The 21,374-nt window shown below is 40.7% G+C and overlaps 1 protein-coding gene across 1 annotated transcript in view; it reads left to right on the top strand.

The window, feature by feature from the left end:
• Window positions 1-21,108, top strand: part of LOC117045029 (cytosolic phospholipase A2 epsilon-like) — a 48,795-nt gene extending 27,687 nt beyond the window's left edge. Inside the window, exons 12-21 of the mRNA XM_033145819.1 lie at window positions 56-191; window positions 770-906; window positions 2,434-2,659; window positions 4,795-4,909; window positions 5,038-5,175; window positions 7,473-7,580; window positions 17,216-17,401; window positions 17,990-18,156; window positions 19,402-19,582; window positions 20,436-21,108. Of these exons, the coding sequence (XP_033001710.1) occupies window positions 56-191; window positions 770-906; window positions 2,434-2,659; window positions 4,795-4,909; window positions 5,038-5,175; window positions 7,473-7,580; window positions 17,216-17,401; window positions 17,990-18,156; window positions 19,402-19,582; window positions 20,436-20,650 (1,609 nt within the window). The 3' untranslated portion in view covers window positions 20,651-21,108. The remainder of the gene's footprint in view (window positions 1-55; window positions 192-769; window positions 907-2,433; window positions 2,660-4,794; window positions 4,910-5,037; window positions 5,176-7,472; window positions 7,581-17,215; window positions 17,402-17,989; window positions 18,157-19,401; window positions 19,583-20,435) is intronic.
• The last annotated feature ends 266 nt before the right edge of the window (window positions 21,109-21,374 follow it).

The following is a 21,374-nucleotide window of genomic DNA, read 5'->3' as shown; positions in this document are numbered from 1 at the left end:
CTTCTTACATATTCTGAAAGTTCTGGTGTATGATACATGTTTACCTGTGTTACAGCACATCGGGCTTAGATGTTCGCTTGGGGTTTGATCTCTGTCCAGAGGAACTGGAATTCCTGCAGAAAAGGAAAAAGGTGGCTGCAGGTGCCTTTAAAAGGGCACTACAGCTTGAGGAAGATCTGTGTGAAGATGAGGTAAGAGGGGGGCGCACATTTTACATATAATTTGATCTACTTCTGCAAGCAGCTTAGCTGGCAAACAAACAGGTGTAGCAGTTTTGCACACACATACCTGTGTGCTCTAAAAATCTGGACTCATCCCATGACCTACTCTTGCATTGATATCTCATATCCTGTCTTTCCCCTGAGGTCACTGCTGGGCAAATTAGCTGAGCTAGTGCTGTTTCCCCAAGTCAGCTACGGTAAATTCCTTGTGACCTGAATTCCAGGAACAAGACCTGGAAGGGTTTTACATTTGCATTCCTTTCTGCTGCTCCCATTGACACACTGTTTGAAGCTCCACGGATCTATTCTATACCTGCCCTACTGGCTTGCCCACATGTAAGGGCTCTGCCAAGAACCTGGGAATGGCTCCAGGGAGCAGTGCCTTGCAGAGAGTTCTTTTTGAAATGTTATGGCTGTAGCTCTCCAGATAATGAAGTACCAGTTGTAGCTATATTTTGTAGCAGCTTCTATCCTTGATATAATTATAAGACCCCTTCCCTTTATAAACCATTCTAATGAATGTTCTGCTTTTTTCTATATCAAAACAGGTGCCAGTGGTGGCAATTATGACGACGGGAGGGGGGATGAGAGCACTCACAGCGTTATATTCCCACCTGTTGACTCTCCAAAAGTATGATCTTTTGGACTGCGTTTCATATTTTACTGGCTTATCTGGCACAACATGGTAAGGAAACGTGAGCAAAAGAGTTAAGTAACCCATATTTTTGTCCACGATGCAGTGAAATGAATTAATATAACAAGATGTTCCTTAGTTTTCACATGATGGGGGAAGTGGTAGCTACAGTCAACTTTCAGTAAATATTGGTTCCTTTGGAGAAACTTGTTTGTTTTTGAAACTAATATCCTGGCTTTTCATAGTATAGTCAAGTCTGGAGAAATAAAACACAGTATTTAAAACAATAACAATTTAAACCCGTTCAATACAATGGATTAAAAGCAGCTTGAAAGACAGTGGCAGTGGGTTTTTTTTAATGATATTGCTGCTCATCTAAAAGAATGCAGGAATGGGATTAAGTGGATGCCTCTAAGGAGGGTTTTCCAAATCTTGGTCACAACTGAAAAAAGTACTTGTGAGTACCCACTGGCATAGCTCTGAAGGCAGGAGGACTCAGATTAGGGCCTCAGAGGAAAAAGCAGGTTCCTATGAAGCCAAGTTGGCCAAACTGCGAGAGGCAGTGAAGGATAGGCGTGCCTGGCGTGCTCTGGTCCATGGGGTCATGAAGAGTCGGACACGACTGAACGACTGAACAACAACAAATGAAGCCAAGGCTTATGATATTCTGGTTACAAACAATTTTAGGGCAGGGATGGAGAACCAGAGGCCCTCTAGATGTTGAAGGACTGTAATTTCCACCATCCCCATCCATTTGCTAAGCTAGCTGGTGCTGGTGGAAAGGGCTCCAATAACGTCTGGAAGGCCACAGGTTTCCCACACCATTTGTAGGCTTTTAAAGGTCAAAACTAGCAGCTGGAATTGAGCTTTTGAACAAATTGGCAATCAGTATACCTGGTAGAAGATCGCTGTAATGTTATCTAATTAATTTGGTTCTAGCCAAAACCAGCTGAAACTTCTGGGCTATCTTCAGGCGCAACTCCAGGTAGTCTAGTTGGATGGATTACGGCAGTCTAGGTGGATGGATCTTGATTCTTTTTCAAATCTGACTGATCACCAAGTTTGGGATCAGAAATGCACTTCCTTCCTTCCTAGTGTAGAATGGTCAGTGTTGCTTCAATCATCTCATGCTATTACTTCTGAAGCTTTTTTTGATGTAGTTTTGGTTACCCATCCCACTTTTTAAAATGGAAGTTCTAGGCTTTTAATCATTAGGTAAAGCTTTGTCTATTATTCCATATCCAGATCTTGATTCTGGTCATTAGTGAAAGCTGAGTTGTCATCTTTGGCTACCACAAATGGCTATTCTGGCTGAAATCTTTTACTGGGAATGATCCAGTAATTGCTGCTCTCAGTACAGTTCACATGGATCCCCCAAACATAGCTGTCAAGTTCTCCCTTATTTTAAGGGAAATTCCATTATGCGAAATAGGCTTCCTTGTGAGAAAAGGTAAAACTTGACAGCTATGCCCCCAAACTAGAACTCAAGTAAAGACATGACCACAAGGTGTCAAACACCTACATTTCATGTTACTCCTCTTCTGAACCCAAATCTGTATTTACTGTGTTTCTTTCCAGGACAATGGCACATTTGTATGATGATCCTAATTGGTCACATAAAAATTTAGAAGAGCCACTTGTTGAAGTCCAAAAACAACTGGAAAAAAACAAGTTCCTTGCCAGTTTTTCCCCAGAACGTCTAGCATACTATACAAGGGAGCTGTGGCAGCGTTATCAAGAAGGGCACCATATCTCTTTTACAGATCTTTGGGGACTTATCATTGAGGCCATGCTACACGATACGGTATTATATACTTTGCTCTAAAAATGCCAGCTAGTGCCTAATTTTGATTAGAGGTGCAATCTAGCAAAAATGAAGCATTTCAAGTTCCATCATACTCAGAGTAGACCCACTGAAATCAATTAACTTAAATTAGTTGTGACAGGCTTAATAGTTTCAACAGCTTTACTCTGATTAAGTCAAATACATCTCAACAGTGTTCGAAAATCCCAGCCGCTGGCCAGATCCACTACGTATGCCCGGAAATTACGGGCATGCACAGTGTATCCAACGCGCTGTGGCGTCACGACGCCCATGCCGTGACGTCATGATGCACGCGCCGTGATGCCCCGCCCCCAGGGGGGTGTCTCCACGCCGCTGCCCCGGGCAGCAAAAAGTCTTCCTACACCGCTGCTTCCTTCCATCCCCTAATCTGCTCCAGAGATTGTGAGAATACACACACACACACACACACACCCGCCGCCACTAGGGAGTGGGCAGGCAGAGGAGAGGAGGGAACATTACATTTCGTAAGGAAACATCATTGTGCTGATGGAACAAGCTGCTTAGTGCTTCATTGAACACAATCCCATGGACACTGAGGTCCAGCACCGAGAAGTGAGGTTACAGGGAACCAGGCAGAGGGCCTTCTCAGTAGTGGCACCAGCCCTGTGAAACGCCCTCCCAGCAGACGTCAAGGCAATAAGCAACTATTTTACTTTTAAAAGACAACTTTAGGGAAGTTTTTAATGTTTGATGCTGTATTGTTTTTAATATTCGGTTGAAAGCCGCCCAGAGTAGCTGGGGAAACCCTGCCAGATGGACAGGGTATAAATAAATTATTATTATTATTATTATTATTATTATTATTATTATTATTATTATTATTATTAATGGCAACCATGCTTCTTAGCATACCAAAATATAATGTTGAACAGGAGTGTCAGCTTGGCCCTGGGACTGTGGGTGCCATCCAGCATGCATGGCCCTGGCACCAAAATGTGTGGTTGTCCGGCCCCTTCATGGGGAATTTTGTGGGTGCTCAGGCCCCCAGGGAGTTGGCACCTAGGGTGCTGAGGTAGGAGCACTGTAAATTCTGCCTGAGAGCCATATTGTGGAGGTGTGATGTTTGGTGTCTGAAGTCAGAAAAAGATATACGTGCACTGCAAATAGTTGGGTGTTTATCATACATTTGATGCATGTAGGAATCCCACAGCTTTCACATGTTAACCCACATGAAGAAATTCTATATGGTGCAAGAGTCATGGGGCCACACTGCCCCCAATCACAAGTATAGTCAGTTCACACTTTAAATGTACAGAGGCCAAGGATGGAACTGGACCAGGATCAACTTCAGGAATAGGGATTGTGGGACAGCCATGCTACTCTTTAATTATGTGGAGCCCCTTTGCATGGGATGAAGTGTGAATGGGGGCTTATGAGCCTCCTCTGATCACTCCAATCAAATGATATTGGTGGAAGGGACATCCCTCAGTGGTAATACATCTGCCTTGCATGTAGAAGGCCTCAGGTTCAATTATTGGCTTCCCCAGGAAAAATAATAATTCCTGGCATCTCCAGGTAGAAAACCCTGCCTGAGACTCTGGAGAGTCACTGCCACTCAGTGTTATCAGTACTGAGCTAAATGGACCAGTTGTGTAAAAATCACACAAACGCACACTTCCTGGTTCTGTTCTGGCAAAAACCCCAACATTTTGTCATTTTTTTTGAAATTTCCATTTGGATCCTGGATGTATAACAACCCTATTATAAGGCAGCTTTCTAGGGAGGCTTCTCAAAGAAACATTTGTTTGTACAGAAAATTTTAGAATATGCTCTCCACAAGTGTGTCCATTGTTTGAGTATCTACAGTTTTCATCGAGAAAAGAGTTTTCATTGCAGGAAGCCTCAAGCTCTTTTAAAAACCTTTCATTAATGTTCATTTTGAATGGGGCTGGGCAGAATTTAATTGCACGTATCCCTTTTTGTTTAGAAAGAACAAACTAAATCAAAGTAGGCTGTTTCAGACACACTAACTTAGCACAATAGTTTGGGCTTCGGTTTAGAGTAAGATGCCATCACTAGAGTATAAATTCTAGAACGGCCTCTTACACCCTTTTCAGCTACATTAACTGCTTCTTTCTGACTTTCACAAACAGGAAGATCCGAATAAACTCACAGATCAGCAGCAGGCATTGACTAATGGCCAGAACCCTCTGCCTGTGTATCTTTGTCTCAGTGTAAAGGAAAAACTAAGTAATCGGGGATTTAGAGGTAATTGTGATTATTTTATAAATATATGCTTGCATTTAATTGTCAGACAGTAGAGCTGAGGACTACAAAGGCTGATTCGTGTAATTTAGGAATACTAAAAGATACTGTTCTGTGGCTTTCCTTTTTAGAATGGTTGGAGTTCACCCCATATGAAGTGGGATTTCAAAAATATGGAGCCTACATTCGTGCTGAACATTTTGGCAGTGAATTCTTTATGGGTCATTTGATGAAGAAAATCCCAGAATCACGGATCTGCTTCTTGGAAGGTAATTAATAGGGCGGGCCTATATACACCTATTCAGGAGTAAGTCCCATTGAGTTAAGAACATAAGAAGATCTGGCTGGATCAGACCAATGGCCCATCTAGTTCAGATTAATTGGCACAGGATTGTAGCCAATAATAGTAAAATACTATTATTTTTAGGAGTATTTGAGTCTTTAGCACAGAGCTCTGGCAGATTATAAATAGTTCAGTGTACAGTAAAGGTTCTTTTGATAAGCAATCTATTTGCCACTGCTATGAGCATATAAAACCTACTCTATTTAAGAGTTTTCCTATGTTGGCATAAAACACTGAAAGCCTAAACATATTTGGGACATATCTATCTTATTTTAAAGCACATTTAAATTAAGTGTGTGCTTAATTATCATCTATTGTGACCAATATGTATTAGAAGAGCATTACTTTGACAGGACTGTACTCTCATTTTTAATGCACAAAACATTTCCTGTACCTTGTTGCTGGCAAATAGGCGCTTCCACATTCTATATATGCCATTAGCAAGAGGGTGGGAATAAATTTGATGGTTGCACCAAAGACGCAAAATAAATTATGATAATTCCATAATTGCAGCGTTTGGAGTGTTGCTACTAATGAGCTACTTACTTAGATGTTCTTAATAACCGATAATTTCAAATCCCATCATGTGCTCTGTTCTAATTTACCAGTAGGTGGCTCTGTGTGCTTATACTAAGAAACTATAAATTACCGTATTTTTCGCTCCATAGGACGCTCCGGACCATAGGGCGCACCTCATTTTTAGAGGAGGAAACAAGAAAAATAATATTTTTCTGGTTTTCCTCCTCTAAAAGCCCTGTTTTGTTTTGTTTTTTGTTTTGTTTTTGAGGATCAGCTAAAAGTTTTGCACTTTTTTTTGCAAAGGGAAAAGCCCTGGGGTTTGGGTTTTTTTTTTTTTTTGGAGGATCAGCTAAAGGTTTTGCTGCTGTTTTTGCAAAGGCAAAAGGCCTTTTTTTGAGAATCAGCTAAAAGTTTTGCACCTTTTTTTGCAAAGGGAAAAGCCCTAGGGGTTTTTTTTTGTTTTTGTTTTTGTTTTTGTTTTGAGGATCAGCTAAAGGTTTTGCTGCTGTTTTTGCAAAGGCAAAAGGCCTTTTTTTGAGAATCAGCTAAAAGTTTTGCACCTTTTTTTGCAAAGGGAAAAGCCCTAGGGGTTTTTTTTTGTTTTTGTTTTTGTTTTTGTTTTTGTTTTGAGGATCAGCTAAAGGTTTTGCAGCTTTTTTTGCAAAGGGGGAAAAGCAAAGCTCCTTTTGCAAAGGGGGAAAAGCAAAGAGGAAAAGCCCCATTTTTATGGGGTTTAACTCACATTTCTGAAAAATCTTAAGGAAAGGGAGCCATTTCTACTGTTTTCAGACAGATAATCTATCAGCCAGTCACATGTCCTGGGGAAACAAACAACCTCCCTCTAAAGCACATTCAACAAAGGAGGGCGGGGCTGAAAGGGAGCCGGGGACTCTTATCTCTCTCCCAATCTCTTGCTGATCAGCTGCTGAGCGGGGTCCTTTCAACACTCCCTTTTCTCTTTGTAAAACAAAAAGCACAATCTGCTTTTGGCCCCTGGGCAATTCAGCTCCAGGGACCACCATTCGCTCCATAAGACGCACAGGTATTTCCCCTTACTTTTTAGGAGGAAAAAAGTGCTTCTTATGGAGCAAAAAATACGGTATAATGACATAGCAATCTTAAACATTTCATGTGTCCATAACTAGAACAGAGCAAAAACAGCTTCCTGGATTTTTTTCACCCTATTCATAGGCAGCAAAAAATGGGTACCATTTTGTTGAATATTCTCTGGAGGGATAAGAAATTATCCAGTTTCTAGGAAGTGTGCCTTACCATTAGCTGTGGCATCAACATTGCTTCTCTCTCTTCCCTCGTAGTATTTATATGCTTCCCCCCCCCCTTTTTTTTTTTTTGCTTCTGCTTACAGTGGCAACTGTGTTGGCAGCTTGGCCAATGTCCCCAGTCTAGTTTTGTTCCTTAGCACTCTTGGGTGATCTTCTGAGAAGTTTTGGCTCAATTCTTGTTCAAAGTCTCTGATATACATTATCTCAGTATACCCTATCTGTCTTGTAATGTATATCAGTATTAATATAATATCTTGGCATAGACAGAAGGCTGAGTAGAGGCTTTTCCTAAAGGTTCATGGCTGAGGTGAGATTTGAACCAAGAAATACTCACAGCTCACCCACTTTTAGGCACTGTGTTACATGGGAATCTCAAACATGAAAACTACACAAATTATTCCCAATTTCTTCCCTATCAAAGGAATCTGGAGTAGTGTATTTGCTGTAAATATGATGGATGCCTGGTTTATGGGTTTTAGTACAGAAGATTTTTGGCAGATGTGGACACGAAATAGAATAACTGAGCTCGGTAAGTCACTGTTCCATTTTGTTTCTGCTCTGTTTATTTATGGGGACCAGTGTGGTGTAGTGGTTAAGAGTGGTAGACTCGTAATCTGGTGAACCGGGTTTGCTTCCCCGCTCCTCCACATGCAGCTGCTGGGTGACCTTTGGTTAGTCACACTTCGAAGTCTCTCAGCCCCACTCACCTCATAGAGTGTTTGTTGTGGGGAAGGAAGGGAAAGGAGAATGTTAGCCGCTTTGAGACTCCTTCGGGTAGTGATAAAGCGGGATATCAAATCCAAACTCTTCTTATGGGGACAGAACATTTACTTTCCTTCTGTAGTCCTATTTATGTGTAGGTTATAGCTGTGTTTACTTGGGAGCAGGGCTGTGCTTTTAGCCTTGTCTCTCTCTTTTCACTAACCATCACAGTTACCTGTAAAGCAGCTCTTAACACACAAGCTTCTGCCTGTGCAGGTGTTCAGATCATGCACACAAGCAGCAGCTTGCTTTTTGGGGTGACTTCACAGACAACTGTAGGCAACCTGTGGTTATCGGAAGAGAGAGACCTGATGTCAGGGCAGGGCAAAAAGTATGAAAATGACTATGCCCTACATGTGCATAACACATCAGTGGGCCTTCTGTATTTCTTTTTTTTTTTTTAAGAATTTTTTATTTTCAGCAAATAAAATACAGACAAGTTGAACATACAATATTTTACAATGTTACATAAAACTCCGTCGAGTTTTCTGACTTCCCTCCTTCTTTTCTCTGGTTTTCTAACTTCACGCTACTTCCTCGCTTTTTCTTATTTCCTTTTGTTTTGCTAACTTGTTTTCCTCACTTTATCTTAACATATCATCCTAGTGCAAGAATTCTGCCAACACCCGAAAGTGTTACCGTATTTTACAGTCATTCATATAATCTAAGAATTTACCCCACTCCGATTGAAACCTTTGGTCTCTTTGATCTCTTATTCTCCCCGTTAATTTAGCCAATTCTGAATATTCCCATAACTTTGCTTTCCAATCATCCACCGAAGGTAAGTCTTTTAATTTCCAATATTGCGCCAAAAGTATCCTTGCTGCTGTAGTTGCATAAAGGAAAAACCTTTGGTCCTTCTTTTTTATCTCATTTCCAACTAAGCCAATTAGAAAAGCTTCCGGTTTTTTTATAAATGTATATTTAAGTATTTTCTTTAATTCATTGTAAATTACTTCCCAAAACTGCTTGATTTTATCGCATGTCCACCACATGTGGTAGAAGTCGCCGTCCTTTACCTCACATTTCCAGCATTTCTTATCGTACCCTCTATACATTTTTGCTAGTCTTACCGGTGTGAGATACCAGCGATACATCATTTTCATGATGTTCTCCTTCAAAGTTATGCAAGCAGTGAATTTTATGTGTTCACACCATAATTTCTCCCACATTTCAAATTGAATATTATGACCTATATCTATAGCCCACTTTATCATTGTTTCTTTAATTTCTTCATCTTTTGTGAACCACTCTAATAAATAATTATACATTTTGGATAGTAGTTTCTCCTTTCCTTCTAATATTTCTTCTTGGAATTTTGATTTCTTCTTATCGAAATTGTGTTTTCTTTTATCCTCATTAAATAAATTATACACTTGGTGGTATTGGATCCACCCCGTCAGCCTTTCCGCCACCTGATCATAGGGTTTAATTTTCCATCCTTTTTCTGATTCAATTAACAGGTCTTGATATGTTATCCATTTTTCATCTTCCGTGTAGATCTTTTTTATCGTTATTATCTCTGTGGGTGAAAGCCACCTGGGTGTCTTTCTTTCTAGTAAGTCCTTGTACCTTTGCCACACCTCATATAATGGTCTTCTAAATATATGTGACAAAAATTCTTTATGAACCTTCGCTTTGTCTTGCCAGAGATAGGAGTGCCAACCGTATCTATTGTTAAAGCCTTCCAGGTCTAGCAACTCCTTATCTTCCAGCATTATCCATTCTCTCAGCCAGACTAGGCAAGATGACTCATAATAAATTTTAATATCTGGCATTCCAAACCCCCCTCTTTCTTTTTTGTCTACCAATAATTTATGCTTAATTCTCGGGCGTTTGCCCTGCCAGATAAATTTTGTCAGATTTTTCTGCCACCCTTTTAGCTGGCTCGTTCCCCTAATTACCGGCAACATTTGGTACAGAAACAAAATTCTCGGCAATACATTCATTTTTATACATGCTATTCTACCCCACAGAGATAAATTTAATTTGTTCCAAATTTCTAAATCTTTTTTAATTTCTTTCCAAATTGGTTCATAATTATCACTGAATAGGTTTATATTTTTTGGGGACAACCAAATTCCCAAATACTTGACCTTTTTCACCATCATAATACCATACTCTTTTTGTATTTCTTCAATTTCCTTCTTGTCCAGATTCTTAACCAGCATTTTCGTCTTTTCCTTATTTATCTTTAAACCTGCCAGATTACCGAACTCCTCTATCACTTGCAGCATTTTCCCCATACTTTGTAATGGGTCTTCCAAAGTCATAACCAGATCGTCCGCGAATGCCTTAACTTTAAATTCCCTCCTGCCAACCTTCACTCCTTTTACCTCTTTTGTATCTCTTAATTTATTCATCAGGATTTCCAAAACCATAATAAAGAGAAGGGGTGATATTGGGCAACCCTGCCTTGTGCCTTTTGTAATTCTAATTTTGTCTGAAAGTATTCCGTTAACCACTAATTTCGCTGTTTGTTCTTTATAAATTGCCGTAATTCCCTTTAAAAAATTTTCTCCCACCTCCATCTTTCCTAACACCTTCAACAAAAATTCCCAAGATACGTTATCGAAGGCCTTTTCGGCATCAATAAAAATTAGCGCTGCCTTTCTATCAATTTTCAAATCCAAATATTCTATCAGGTCCACAATTGTTCTTATATTATTTTTCATTTGGCGACCTGGTAGGAACCCATTTTGATCTCTGTGAATTACTTTATTCATAACCTTTTTAAATCTATCAGCCAATATGTTTGTAAATAATTTATAATCCAGGTTCAATAGGGAGATCGGTCGGTAATTTTTCACATTCGTCAGATCTGTACCTTGTTTGGGGATTACTGTAATATAAGCCTCTTTCCATGAGTTTGGTATTTTTCCATTGGTTAGAATCCTATTCATCAATTCTAGCATCCTTGGAACTAGTTGTGGTGCCAAGTCCTTATAATACCTAGCCGATATGCCATCAGGGCCTGGGGCTTTCCCCCCTTTTAATTTCTGTATTGCACTTTTAAGCTCCTCTTCCGATATTGGAGTATTCAATTGTTCTTGGTCTTCCTTTGAAATTTTACTTGGTTTATTTTTCTCCAAATAACGGTCTATTTCTTCATCTTCCTCCTGCTCCTTCTGATATAAATTCTTATAAAAGTCTTGGAATACATTTCTAATTTCCTTGGGATTATCTGTTATAACTTCATTCTTTTTAATTTTATTTATTATACCCTGTTCCTGTCTTCTTTTCAATTGCCATGCCAATAATTTCCCTGTCTTATTTGCATATTCAAAATTTTTTTGTCTTAACCATTTTAACTTCCACTCAATTTCTTGATTGATCATCGATTCAAATTGGTTTTTTAGCAGCTTTATACTCTGCTTCAATTCTCGGTTTTTTGGTTTCCGAATTAGTTGCTTTTCTTTGTCTTCCAATGTCTTCAATATTTCTTCCTTCTTTTTTTCTCTTGCTCTTCTTATACCAATATCTTGTGAAATCATGAAGCCCCTCATCACCGCCTTACTGGCATCCCAAATTGTGTTTAAATCTGTTTCTTTGTTTGTGTTCAATGCAAAGTAGTCATTCACTGCCTTCTTTGCTTTTTCAACCACTTTCTCATCATTAAATATGTTCTCATTCATCCTCCACCTACTCTTGGCACCTTCTCCTTTTAGTTCCATATAGATGGCATTATGATCCGATAAGGTTCTTGGCTGGATCTCTATTTTGTTAACTTTTGAGACTACTCCCTTGGTGGTCCAAATATAATCTATTCTTCCTGAGCTTTGGTTGGGCTCTGAGAAGTGCGTATACTGTTTCGTTATTGGGTGTTTGTATCTCCATATGTCTATTAAATTTAAGTTCTCTGTCAACGTGAAAAAAGACTTCGGTAATTTCCCTTCGGAACCCGTGCTTCTAGATGATCTATCGATTGCTGGAGTTACCACCCCGTTTAGGTCTCCCATTAAGATTTGCCTTTGATCAACATGTTCAAGTAGGATTTCCTCAAGTTTTTTGTAAAACTTGGCTTTCTTATTGTTTGGGGCGTATATTCCTACCAGCAACAGTTTCTCACCCTGCCATTTAATTTGTACGATTATCACTCTCCCCTCCTCATCTTTATATATTAATTTGGGTTCCAACTTATGTTTTACATAAAAAACCACCCCACGCTTTTTCTTTTTATCCACTGTTGCAAAATCCAGACCCAGTCTTTTGTTTATTAATATTTTCCTATGTTTTTTGGCAATGTGAGTTTCTTGCAAACATATGACATCTAATTTCTTTTTAATCAAAACATGTTCAACTTTATTTCTTTTACATTTATTGTTTAGACCATTTATATTCCACGATTGAACCTTTAAAATCATGTCTACTTTCCGATTTTATGATTTTGCAACTTTCTTGTCAAATTCTTTTAGGTATTTGCGCTGTCTTCCTTTTCTTCTTTCTTCTCTTCTTCTTCTTCTTCCTCTTCTCCTTCTTCTTCACTTTCTTGTCCACTTCCTTCTCCTTCTCCTTCTTCTACCTCGTCCTCTTCTTCTACTCCTCCTACTGCTCCTACTTCCGTCTCGCCCTCTACTGTTTCTCTCCTCCTCTTTCCTTTCTTATCCTCCTCCAGTCCCAACTCCTTTGGGTATCTTCTGGTGAATTTCTTTAATTCTTGCTCACTCTTGATCTTATATCTCTTACTTTTGAAGTAAAAGGTTAATCCTTCAGGAAATTCCCATCTAAAGCTTATCCCTTTCCTTCTTAAAATACCTGCCAGCGCATGGTATGGTTGCCTCTTGTTTAAAAATCTTGTTGGGATTTCTTTATAGATGATGATTTCCCTTCCCCCTACTATCAACTTCTGCGAGTGGCTTAATTTCAATATTTCATTCCTGATGTCCATCGAGTTAAACATTACTAGGCAGTCACCTGGCAGTTTTTTCGCTCTTGCTTTTGCCGACTTCACACCTATTCTAAAGGCGTTCAGGATTGAGTATTCTATAATTTCTTGTTTGGTATCTAGCCATCTGGCCAGTTCCACCACTAATTTTTGTCTAATATTTTCATTGGCTTCCACCGGAATCCCACGAAATTTGAGATTAAGCTGTTTCTGCCTCAACTCTAACAGTGCAATATTGTCCAGCATCTCTTCCTGAGCTCTATTTAGGTCTCCAATCTCTTCTTTTACTTTTTCTGTGTCTTTTTTTGATTGTTTAACTTCTTTCTGGACTTTCTTCACTGAATTTTCTATCGTCTTGGATTTAGTGGACAGCTCTTTTAACTGTTCTGTTAGCTCTCCCACTACTTTCTCAAATTTCTCATCCATAGATTCCTTCAGATCTACAATTTTTTTCTCAATGTTCTGCTCACTCTGCCTTATTTCTTTTTTAATTTCTGCCAGTAAACCTTCCCACTCCTTTCCTTCCTCCTGCTTTGAGGGCCTTCTATCACCTGGCGTTGCGCTCCCCTTAATCCCTTTCATCTTATTACAATAACCAATTCCAATTTTAATTCAAAACCTAATATACAATGATTATTTTCCACCACCAGGGGGCTCCAATCTCGTTCACTTTCCACTCAGTCCTGCAGTCTCATTTAGGCCCGAAGGTGGCGCCAAATAGTTATTGGAGAGCGTCTATACTCGAATCTACAATCCCTTTACTTTACTTTCGATTTCTTTGTTCACCAGAGTCTTAAAGATACTTTCAGTTTCTTTGTTTCAGTCTCTTCTCCTCTCCCGCTACTTTATAACCTTCCAAAGACAGCAGTTCCCCTAAAATCCCTTTAAGTCAGTCATCGGAATACAAAGACAGTCCACAAAAGACGAAAAACAAACCTGCAAAATAAAGCCCCTCTCCCTCCCTCCTTAAAAGCTCCCCCAACAACTCAGTCCGGCGACTATTTCTCTGCTTCCCTTATAGTGTTTCAAACCAAATTAGAGCGGTGTTAATTCCCAGCGTCCGATCAAACGATGTTTGTAATCCGAGAGGTCGTTACCCCTCTGCTTGAACAAAAGCCAAGAATAAGGTTATATTTCTTCACGTCGTCTGCCGGTTATTCTTCCTGCGTGCTGGGGGGGGGGGCGTTCTTCTCCAAAGATATAACACTTCTTAAAGTATGCTTTAAAAAGTACCACAGAGCTATCCCAGGATCAAAGGTGGCTTTTCTCTAGCTGTACCACAACGTCTCCCCTTTGTCCTTTTTTCAGCCGCGTCGCGACCGCGTCTCAGCGACAAGCCAAACTTAAAGTCTCTTTCTTAAAGTCTCTTTCTCTTTCTTACTTTCTTTCCCCCCCCACGGGACCTTCTTGGTTTCTGCGATACTCTGCTCTTTCCGATCTTGTTTTATAATAGTATTTTAATCCACCCGATCTGCAAGCTTCCCGGGCGGTCAATCAAAAAGGAAAGTTACTCACTTTGCAGGAACGTTATCTTCTAGACGTCTTGCACAATCATGCCCAGCGCCATTTTCACGCCAGAGAAGAGACGGACTCCCTTTTTGCGTCTCTTACTCTCTACCCAATTACACACTTAACCGTTCTCGAATTAAGAGCAACTGCGATCTTTTTCGTTGCCCCGATCTTCTTTTGTCTTCTTTCTTTTGTTTTGGAAGCGGGCTGCTTTCATCTGGATCCCGAGGCTTAGCGCCACTGGGGGGGTGCGATGTCCCCGTCTTGCGTCTGCTTTCCGCCCTTCTCCCAACGTCTGCTCTCAAACCTCGGGTTCGGGGCGCAGCTGGCGACGCTGCCGGGTACACTGGTCTTCAAGGTAACCCCCCTTGAAGTGATCGGGTCCGCTTAGCCTTTGCGCGACCCCTTTTCCCCCAGGTACGCCTGGAACTCCCAGAGGGGATATTCCACGATCCTACGATGGCCGCAGCTCCACCGGAAGTCTCGTGGGCCTTCTGTATTTCAGTGATGTATTTTACAATTCTTTAAGGCAATGCTACAAAACACACCAGTAATTATTAGTGCCACATACTAATATAGCACTAATTTAGTGGCGCTGTAGTCTAAACCACTGAGCCTAGGGCTTGCCGATCAGAGGGTCGGCGGTTCGAATCCCCACCATGGGGTGATCTCCCGTTGCTCTGTCCCAGCTCCTGCCAACCTAGCAGTTCGAAAGTATGTCAAAGTGCAAGTAGATAAATAGGTACTGCTCCGGCAGGAAGGTAAACGGCGTTTCCATGCACTGCTCTGGTTCGCCACATGACCCGGAAGCTGTCTGCAGACAAACGCCGGCTCCCTCGGCCAGTAAAGCGGGATGAGTGCTGCAACCCCAGGGTCATCCGCAACTGGACTTACTGGTCAGGGGTCCCTTTACCTTTTACCTTTTTTATTTTTTTGCAAAATAATCACAAGCTTATTTCAGCCTGGTTTTGGCCCTGGGACTGACTTTGTTGCCCTGCTTGGTGACCTTTACCAGAAAAGAAACAGGATGATGCCCGTCCTTCTGGGCATTTTCCAGTGTAATTGACCACAGGATCTCTCTGGATTGGCTAGCTAGGCTGCGGCTGAGATGGCACTGTATTGTGATTATTCCAGCCCTCTCTGGAGCCTGATTCCAGAAAGTGCCTCTGAGGGACTCCATCTTGCTATCCTTGTGCTGTCCATCACCTATGTTAACCCAATGGGAGCAGCCATCCAGAGTTCTGGAATACTGTCCCCCATAACTCCACCTCTTTGTTCTAGCAGATTCCAGAGAAGTAATGGGGGTTCTAAACCAGTGTTTGGGATCTGTACTGGACTGGATTTAGACAAAGAAACTGAGGCTTAATCCAGATAAAATGGAGATACAAATGGCCAGAAGAGAGCTAGCCTGGGATGGGTGATAGTTTCTGATGGGATAGCACTGTCTGAACAAACAGGCGCATTGCATGGAGATGCTGCTGGACCACCCATGCTCTTAGAGGAGCAATGGATGTCTGTGGCCAGCAACTTCAGTGCATAGCTTCAGCTGTAGTGCTAGTTAACATTTTCTAGGAAAGACAGATCTGGCCAGTTTCACTTCCCTGGGCACATTTTAGTTATCAACCACTGTATTGCAAAGCCTTCTAAATTAGGTTGCTTTTGAAAACTGTAAGGAAATGGAAGCTGGTGCAGAATACTGCTGCCAGAGTCTTGCTATTCAAAGCATACAACCCTTGCTATTTGAACTGCAATGGCTTCTGGTGTTTTTCTGAATACAGTTCAGACCACTGGTTCTCACCTTTAAAAGTTCAAGTGCTTCAGGTCCAGAATCCCAGAATTCTGCTTTTGAATTAAGATCTGTTGTGAAACATTTGTTCTGTGTCCCATCAGCATCTGAGATACGCAGGCCACGGGCTTCCTCAAAAGGTTCATCTGGCTCCCTCCTTTTTAGCTTTTTGTCTGCATTCGTCTTATGATTCAGTTTGATTTAGATTAATACTCTGTTCCCTGGAATCACAGTTTTTTTGTTGCATCGTGTATCGCTGCTGCTTGTTGTTACAATAGAATTTTAAATATTTTAGTGGTGTTATTCTGTTTTTATTGCGGTGGTTCCAAAACACAAGTTTGCAACAAAGTGTAAACCCAGTATGGTGCCTGTGTCTGCAAAGACATAATTTTTTTTATCAGGTACACTTTTAACAAAACAGTGTTTCTTTTTTTTTCTTTTTAAAGTATGGCAGTGTGCAACGACTGTCCCCACCACACACATACCATGTAATATTTCTACAAGCTAGTTTTCAAACCTGGCTGAATACTGCCTCCCACTATAAAATCTGGAATGGTAACAAGGACATATTGGTATAAAGTATGACTTTTTCTAAGGAAAAGGAACTAAGGACTCAAAATCTCATTTAAAAAACAGTTTACCCCATTGGTACCCAACACTGACAATTAGCAGAAGCATGGGGGCACATGTAGTTGATTATTATACTGACTGGAAGAGCACAGCATGGAATACTCCCAACAAAGGTGTTTTCCAATGTTTGCTTCCTGCAGCACTAATGGCACTTTTGAGAGGGATTAACAGGCTAACCAGTGAACTTGACTCCTGCAAATCAGATAGGGTTTGGGCTGCCTCTCATGGCTATCACTGCTACTCCAGATGGCCAGTAAATGCTGGCACTACACAGCAGTGCAGGTTAGATCAACAACAGATGACACCTATTACGTATGTCGGTGCAGAAGAGAGCTGGTGTAGCAGCTCCCTACCTACCAAGCAGATGAAATGTTGCACATAGTCGCATTAAGAAACCATATATGAAGGTAATAAGCAGACCAGCTTTGGAACAGTAATTTGGAGTTTTAGGTTGATTTGAGACAAAAACAAACTTGTAGAAAGCCAAGATGGTATGGGGAAATGAAGCTCTGTAAATTCCAAGGATCTCATAACATGGTTACTATTTTCTAACATGGTGAAAAATGCATTTAATATGTTGTTCCTTCTACAGAGGATTGTCCTTGGTATCCGTCAACAGATAAACTCCCTACCCGTATGCAGTATCCTCCAGACAGCCTTGCCAATGCTTTTCAAGATGTTATTATGTGGCGACCAGCAGTTAAGGTGGTCCCTAATTTTCTGAGAGGCTGCCCGATGCACAACGAATACCTAGAGAGCGAATTTTCAAAGTGGAAAGGTATAGCAAGAGCTCTTTTTTAAATGAAAGTTCCCTTGGGTTAGCTTGTTTGGCCAATACCTAAAGCAGGGGTCAGCAAAAAAATTCAGCCGTGGGCCGGTCCACTGTCCCTCAGATCTTGTGGGGGGCCAGACTGTATTTTGAAAAAAATATATGAATTCCTATGCCCCACAAATAACCCAGAGATGCATTTTAAATAAAAGGACACATTCTACTCATGTAAAAACATGCTGATTCCCGGACCGTCCACGGGCCAGATTTAGAAGGCGATTGGGCCACATCCGGCCCCCGGGCCTTAGTTTGGGGACCCCTGACCTAAAGCCTTCATATGGTAAGCAGGGAGTCTTTAAGGACTGACTGTTTCCTCTTCTTCCAGAGGTGAAGGACTTCCTGGGTAGACAACAGAAACTGTGTTCTCTACCCAGTTACTGAAAGACAGAAGTTTGGAGACTGGAAATGGAAGGTCTCTTGAAATGTCATTGGGCGGGGAGGGAGAAGAGAACGATATTTTGAGTGCACTTTCTGTTTCTTTACGTTCCCTGTAAGAGCAGCACTACCCATTTCTGACCACAAATTCATGTCTTTCAGACTGTGATCTTGATACCTTTCCGAATCAGCTGACGGGCGCTGAAGATTACCTGTATCTGGTAGATAATGCATTTGCCTTTGAAAGCAGCTACCCGCCACTCATGAGGAAGGGGAGAAACGTGGATCTCATGATACACTTAAATTACAGCTCAGGATCACAAATAATGGTAAGTAGTCTTGAGCACAGCTTCCCCCCACACACACACACTAATAATGGGAGTGTGCATAATTTATTTACTTTTGACAGTCGGTTACTCATTTCTGTCCCTATCATACAAAGAGGAAGTTGATGGTCTGTACTCAGTGCCTTCTCTTCTGTTGAAATCATCTTCTTGCAGCTGTTTCCTCCTCTGCCATCAGCAACACCAGGGCTGTGAGAAGGGGAAACTGACAAATGCCATCTTTCATGCTGTCTTCCCTGTCAGATGGAAGAGAGATAAGATAAATATTCTGCTAGCTTTATTCACATTGCACCACAGTTAGGTCCACCAAATCAGTTTTGTCTTTTCTAGACAATTTCTGCTGCTTTTTGTTTGCATGTACACAAGACATATATCTGGAGGTCAGTTCTGAATACACAAATAAGGAGATGACTTTTGTATGTGTGCTGTTAAAAGCCTGCGCGCAGGATGTACATTCTCAGTCCTGTTTGCAAGAACAATACCAGCCAAGTTTCCAGACCTCATTGAGAAAAACTTCTTTCCCATTCTTTCTTTCTTTCAAAACAAAATAAAAAATTTCTTTCCAGTAGCACCTTAGAGACCAACTAAGTTTGTTCTTGGTATGAGCTTTCGTGTGCATGCACACTTCTTTCAGTTGCAAGGAAAAGGCCTTTTGCTTTGACACTGCTGCTACCACTGGGATAATTGTGGATTGATTTATTTTATGAGATTTTTATATCACTTTTTACCAAATGAAAGGTCCCAAAGCAATTAATCCCCTTGAAGACTTACTTTCTCAAGGGCTTGGGGGGGGGGTCTTCTCTTGCCCTCAGCACTCCTTTCTCCAACTCTTCCTCTTATTTACTCAGGACAGAGATGGAAGTTCTGGGAGTTGAACAAGGTTGAACAAAATTGATATTATGGGTGGGGTTCTTTAAGGTTTCCAATCACCCCACAAGCTGTTTCACATAGTTAAGTTTGGGCAACTAAGGGCACCCTTCTCCCCAAAAAGAGATGGTTAACAATATAATTAGTTCGCTCTGCAGCATAATTTGCCTTCCACATAGCTGAGATAGAATCTCAAGGCCCTTTAATGGAGAATTTAAGATGACCTTCTGGTCACAGGCGAAGTGCAAACTCTGCAGTGTTCTATGTTGCTGAGATTGGGGAAACGAGAGATTAAAAAAAAAAGTCTACCAAGTAATGGCTCCACTATTAAAATCATGCTTGAATTTTATCCCCCTTAAATAGCCTCTTGAAAAAGCTGCAGAGTATTTCTCAGAACAAGGAGTCCCATTCCCTCAAATTATACCAAAAGAAGATGGTGATTTGAAGGAATGCTACTTGGTGGGAGAACAAGAAGACCCTGAAATTCCAATAGTGCTTCTTTTCCCCTTAGTGTGTGACACATTCAAAGAGTATAAAGCGCCTGGTAAGTCTGTACAAGTCTGATAACTTTTTGCTTTTCATTTCATTATGATCAATTCTGTTCTTTGACTAAGTTGGAAATCTAAGAGCAAGTTGTTTCAAAAGGAAAACGAAGAAGCAGGGGTAAGACATGCTTACTACTAAACAGAAGCAGTACACGATTCAGGATAACACCCCCCCCCCTCCAAACCTTTCCCCACCAGCCATATTCTTTGCAACATCGGAGGTGACACTGGGATGTGCATGTCCCAGATTACATGTGGCTTCATGTGCTCTTCTAAAAATACTGCCACCCCAAAAAGCTACCGAGTTCCTTTTGCAGTTGTACTTGGGAGATGGGAGATGTCATAGGTCTTCTATGGCAAAATTTGGACCAAAGCATTGATTTTTTAGATAGCTGGATGAAGTATTGCACTCAGACCTAAAGACCCAGTTTTAACTGAGTCCAGTCTCAGCCACACATTCCGAAAGTAGCTCCGAGCATACTGCTTCTGTGCTGAGGAGAAACTGAAATAAAGGAAAGAATAATTACACAACAGGATGATTTTCCAAAGGAGACGCTTTAAAGTCTGTAATGCATTTTGCTACACAAATTACTGAAGACAATAATAAGCCTTCCCTGTTTTCCTCACCAAGATGATATTATTTCTTTCCAGGTTATATCCCATGTAAATATACCTCATACATGAGAATTTATATATCTGAAGAAGTGGACTCCTGCCCACAAAAGTTAATGCTGAAATAAATCTGTTAGTCTTTACGATACCACAAGACTCTCTGTGGTGTTTGCTGCAACAAAAACAAGGCTATTCCTCTGAAATAAAACTACCTACTTATATATTGTTTTTAAATCTTAGGTGTGAAACGAAGCCCTGAGGAAATGGCAGGTGGTGAAATTGATCTTACCAGTGCCTTTGGCCCATATAATATAAATTCTTTGCGGTATTCAGAAGAGGACTTCCAAAAGCTAGTAAACCTTTGTGAGTACAACCTCCAAAATAACATAGATTTGATTATCAAAACTTTGCGTATAGCTGTAGAACGGAAAAAGCAGCAGAAGAAGAAGAGTTAGCAATTTCAAAATCCATGGCGAGCCTTCAAGCGGAAAGAGAGCCTCAAACCTTTGACATTGTTCAGCACTAGGGAGTAATCGGCATTTCATTCCAGAAGGAAAAACAAATAACTCAATCAAACAAATATTAAAGTCGCTGTTCAACCCCTTCAGGAGGGAAATACTGAATATTAGAAATTATTAATGAATACTGCAAGTCATTCTGCTTTAGTTCTTCATAGACAGTTCTGTGGCCATACATTGCCTGTACGTTATCATCTTGGAAGCTACTTTTAAGTGCTCTGAACAAATTATTGTAGAAATACACTGTAAATCAATTTCTTCTTTCTTACAGTGCTATTTATGCTCTACATATCACTCCCTTTCCCAATGCATTTGAGGTGTTTTATGTATTGTTTCATGGTTTCTGTACAAATTATGTAACAACAAGTGTTTTGCATAAAATTGTTTTGCTGAAATATGAGTAGTGCTAAATGATTTTTTATTAAAACAAATAAAACCAGTTCCTGGTACCTATGCAACAGTATCACTCTGGAAAAGTCTCCATGTGCAGGAACAGGCAGTACACATACTATTCTATACAAGAATCTTCATCGGATGAATCTGATTGGTCCTATGATTTGATAGGGAAGGAGGGAAAGCTGTTCAAAAGTGTCAAAGAACATGATGCGAATCATGTTTTGATGCTGGGGTCATGGTGGTTGGGGAATCCTTACACATCAGT

The sequence above is a fragment of the Lacerta agilis genome, chromosome 1 (genome assembly GCF_009819535.1).
Source record: "Lacerta agilis isolate rLacAgi1 chromosome 1, rLacAgi1.pri, whole genome shotgun sequence".
NCBI classification, from domain to species: domain Eukaryota; kingdom Metazoa; phylum Chordata; class Lepidosauria; order Squamata; family Lacertidae; genus Lacerta; species Lacerta agilis.
The sequence above is the reverse complement of the archived record's forward strand: the minus strand, read 5'-3'. Positions and strand labels throughout refer to the sequence as shown.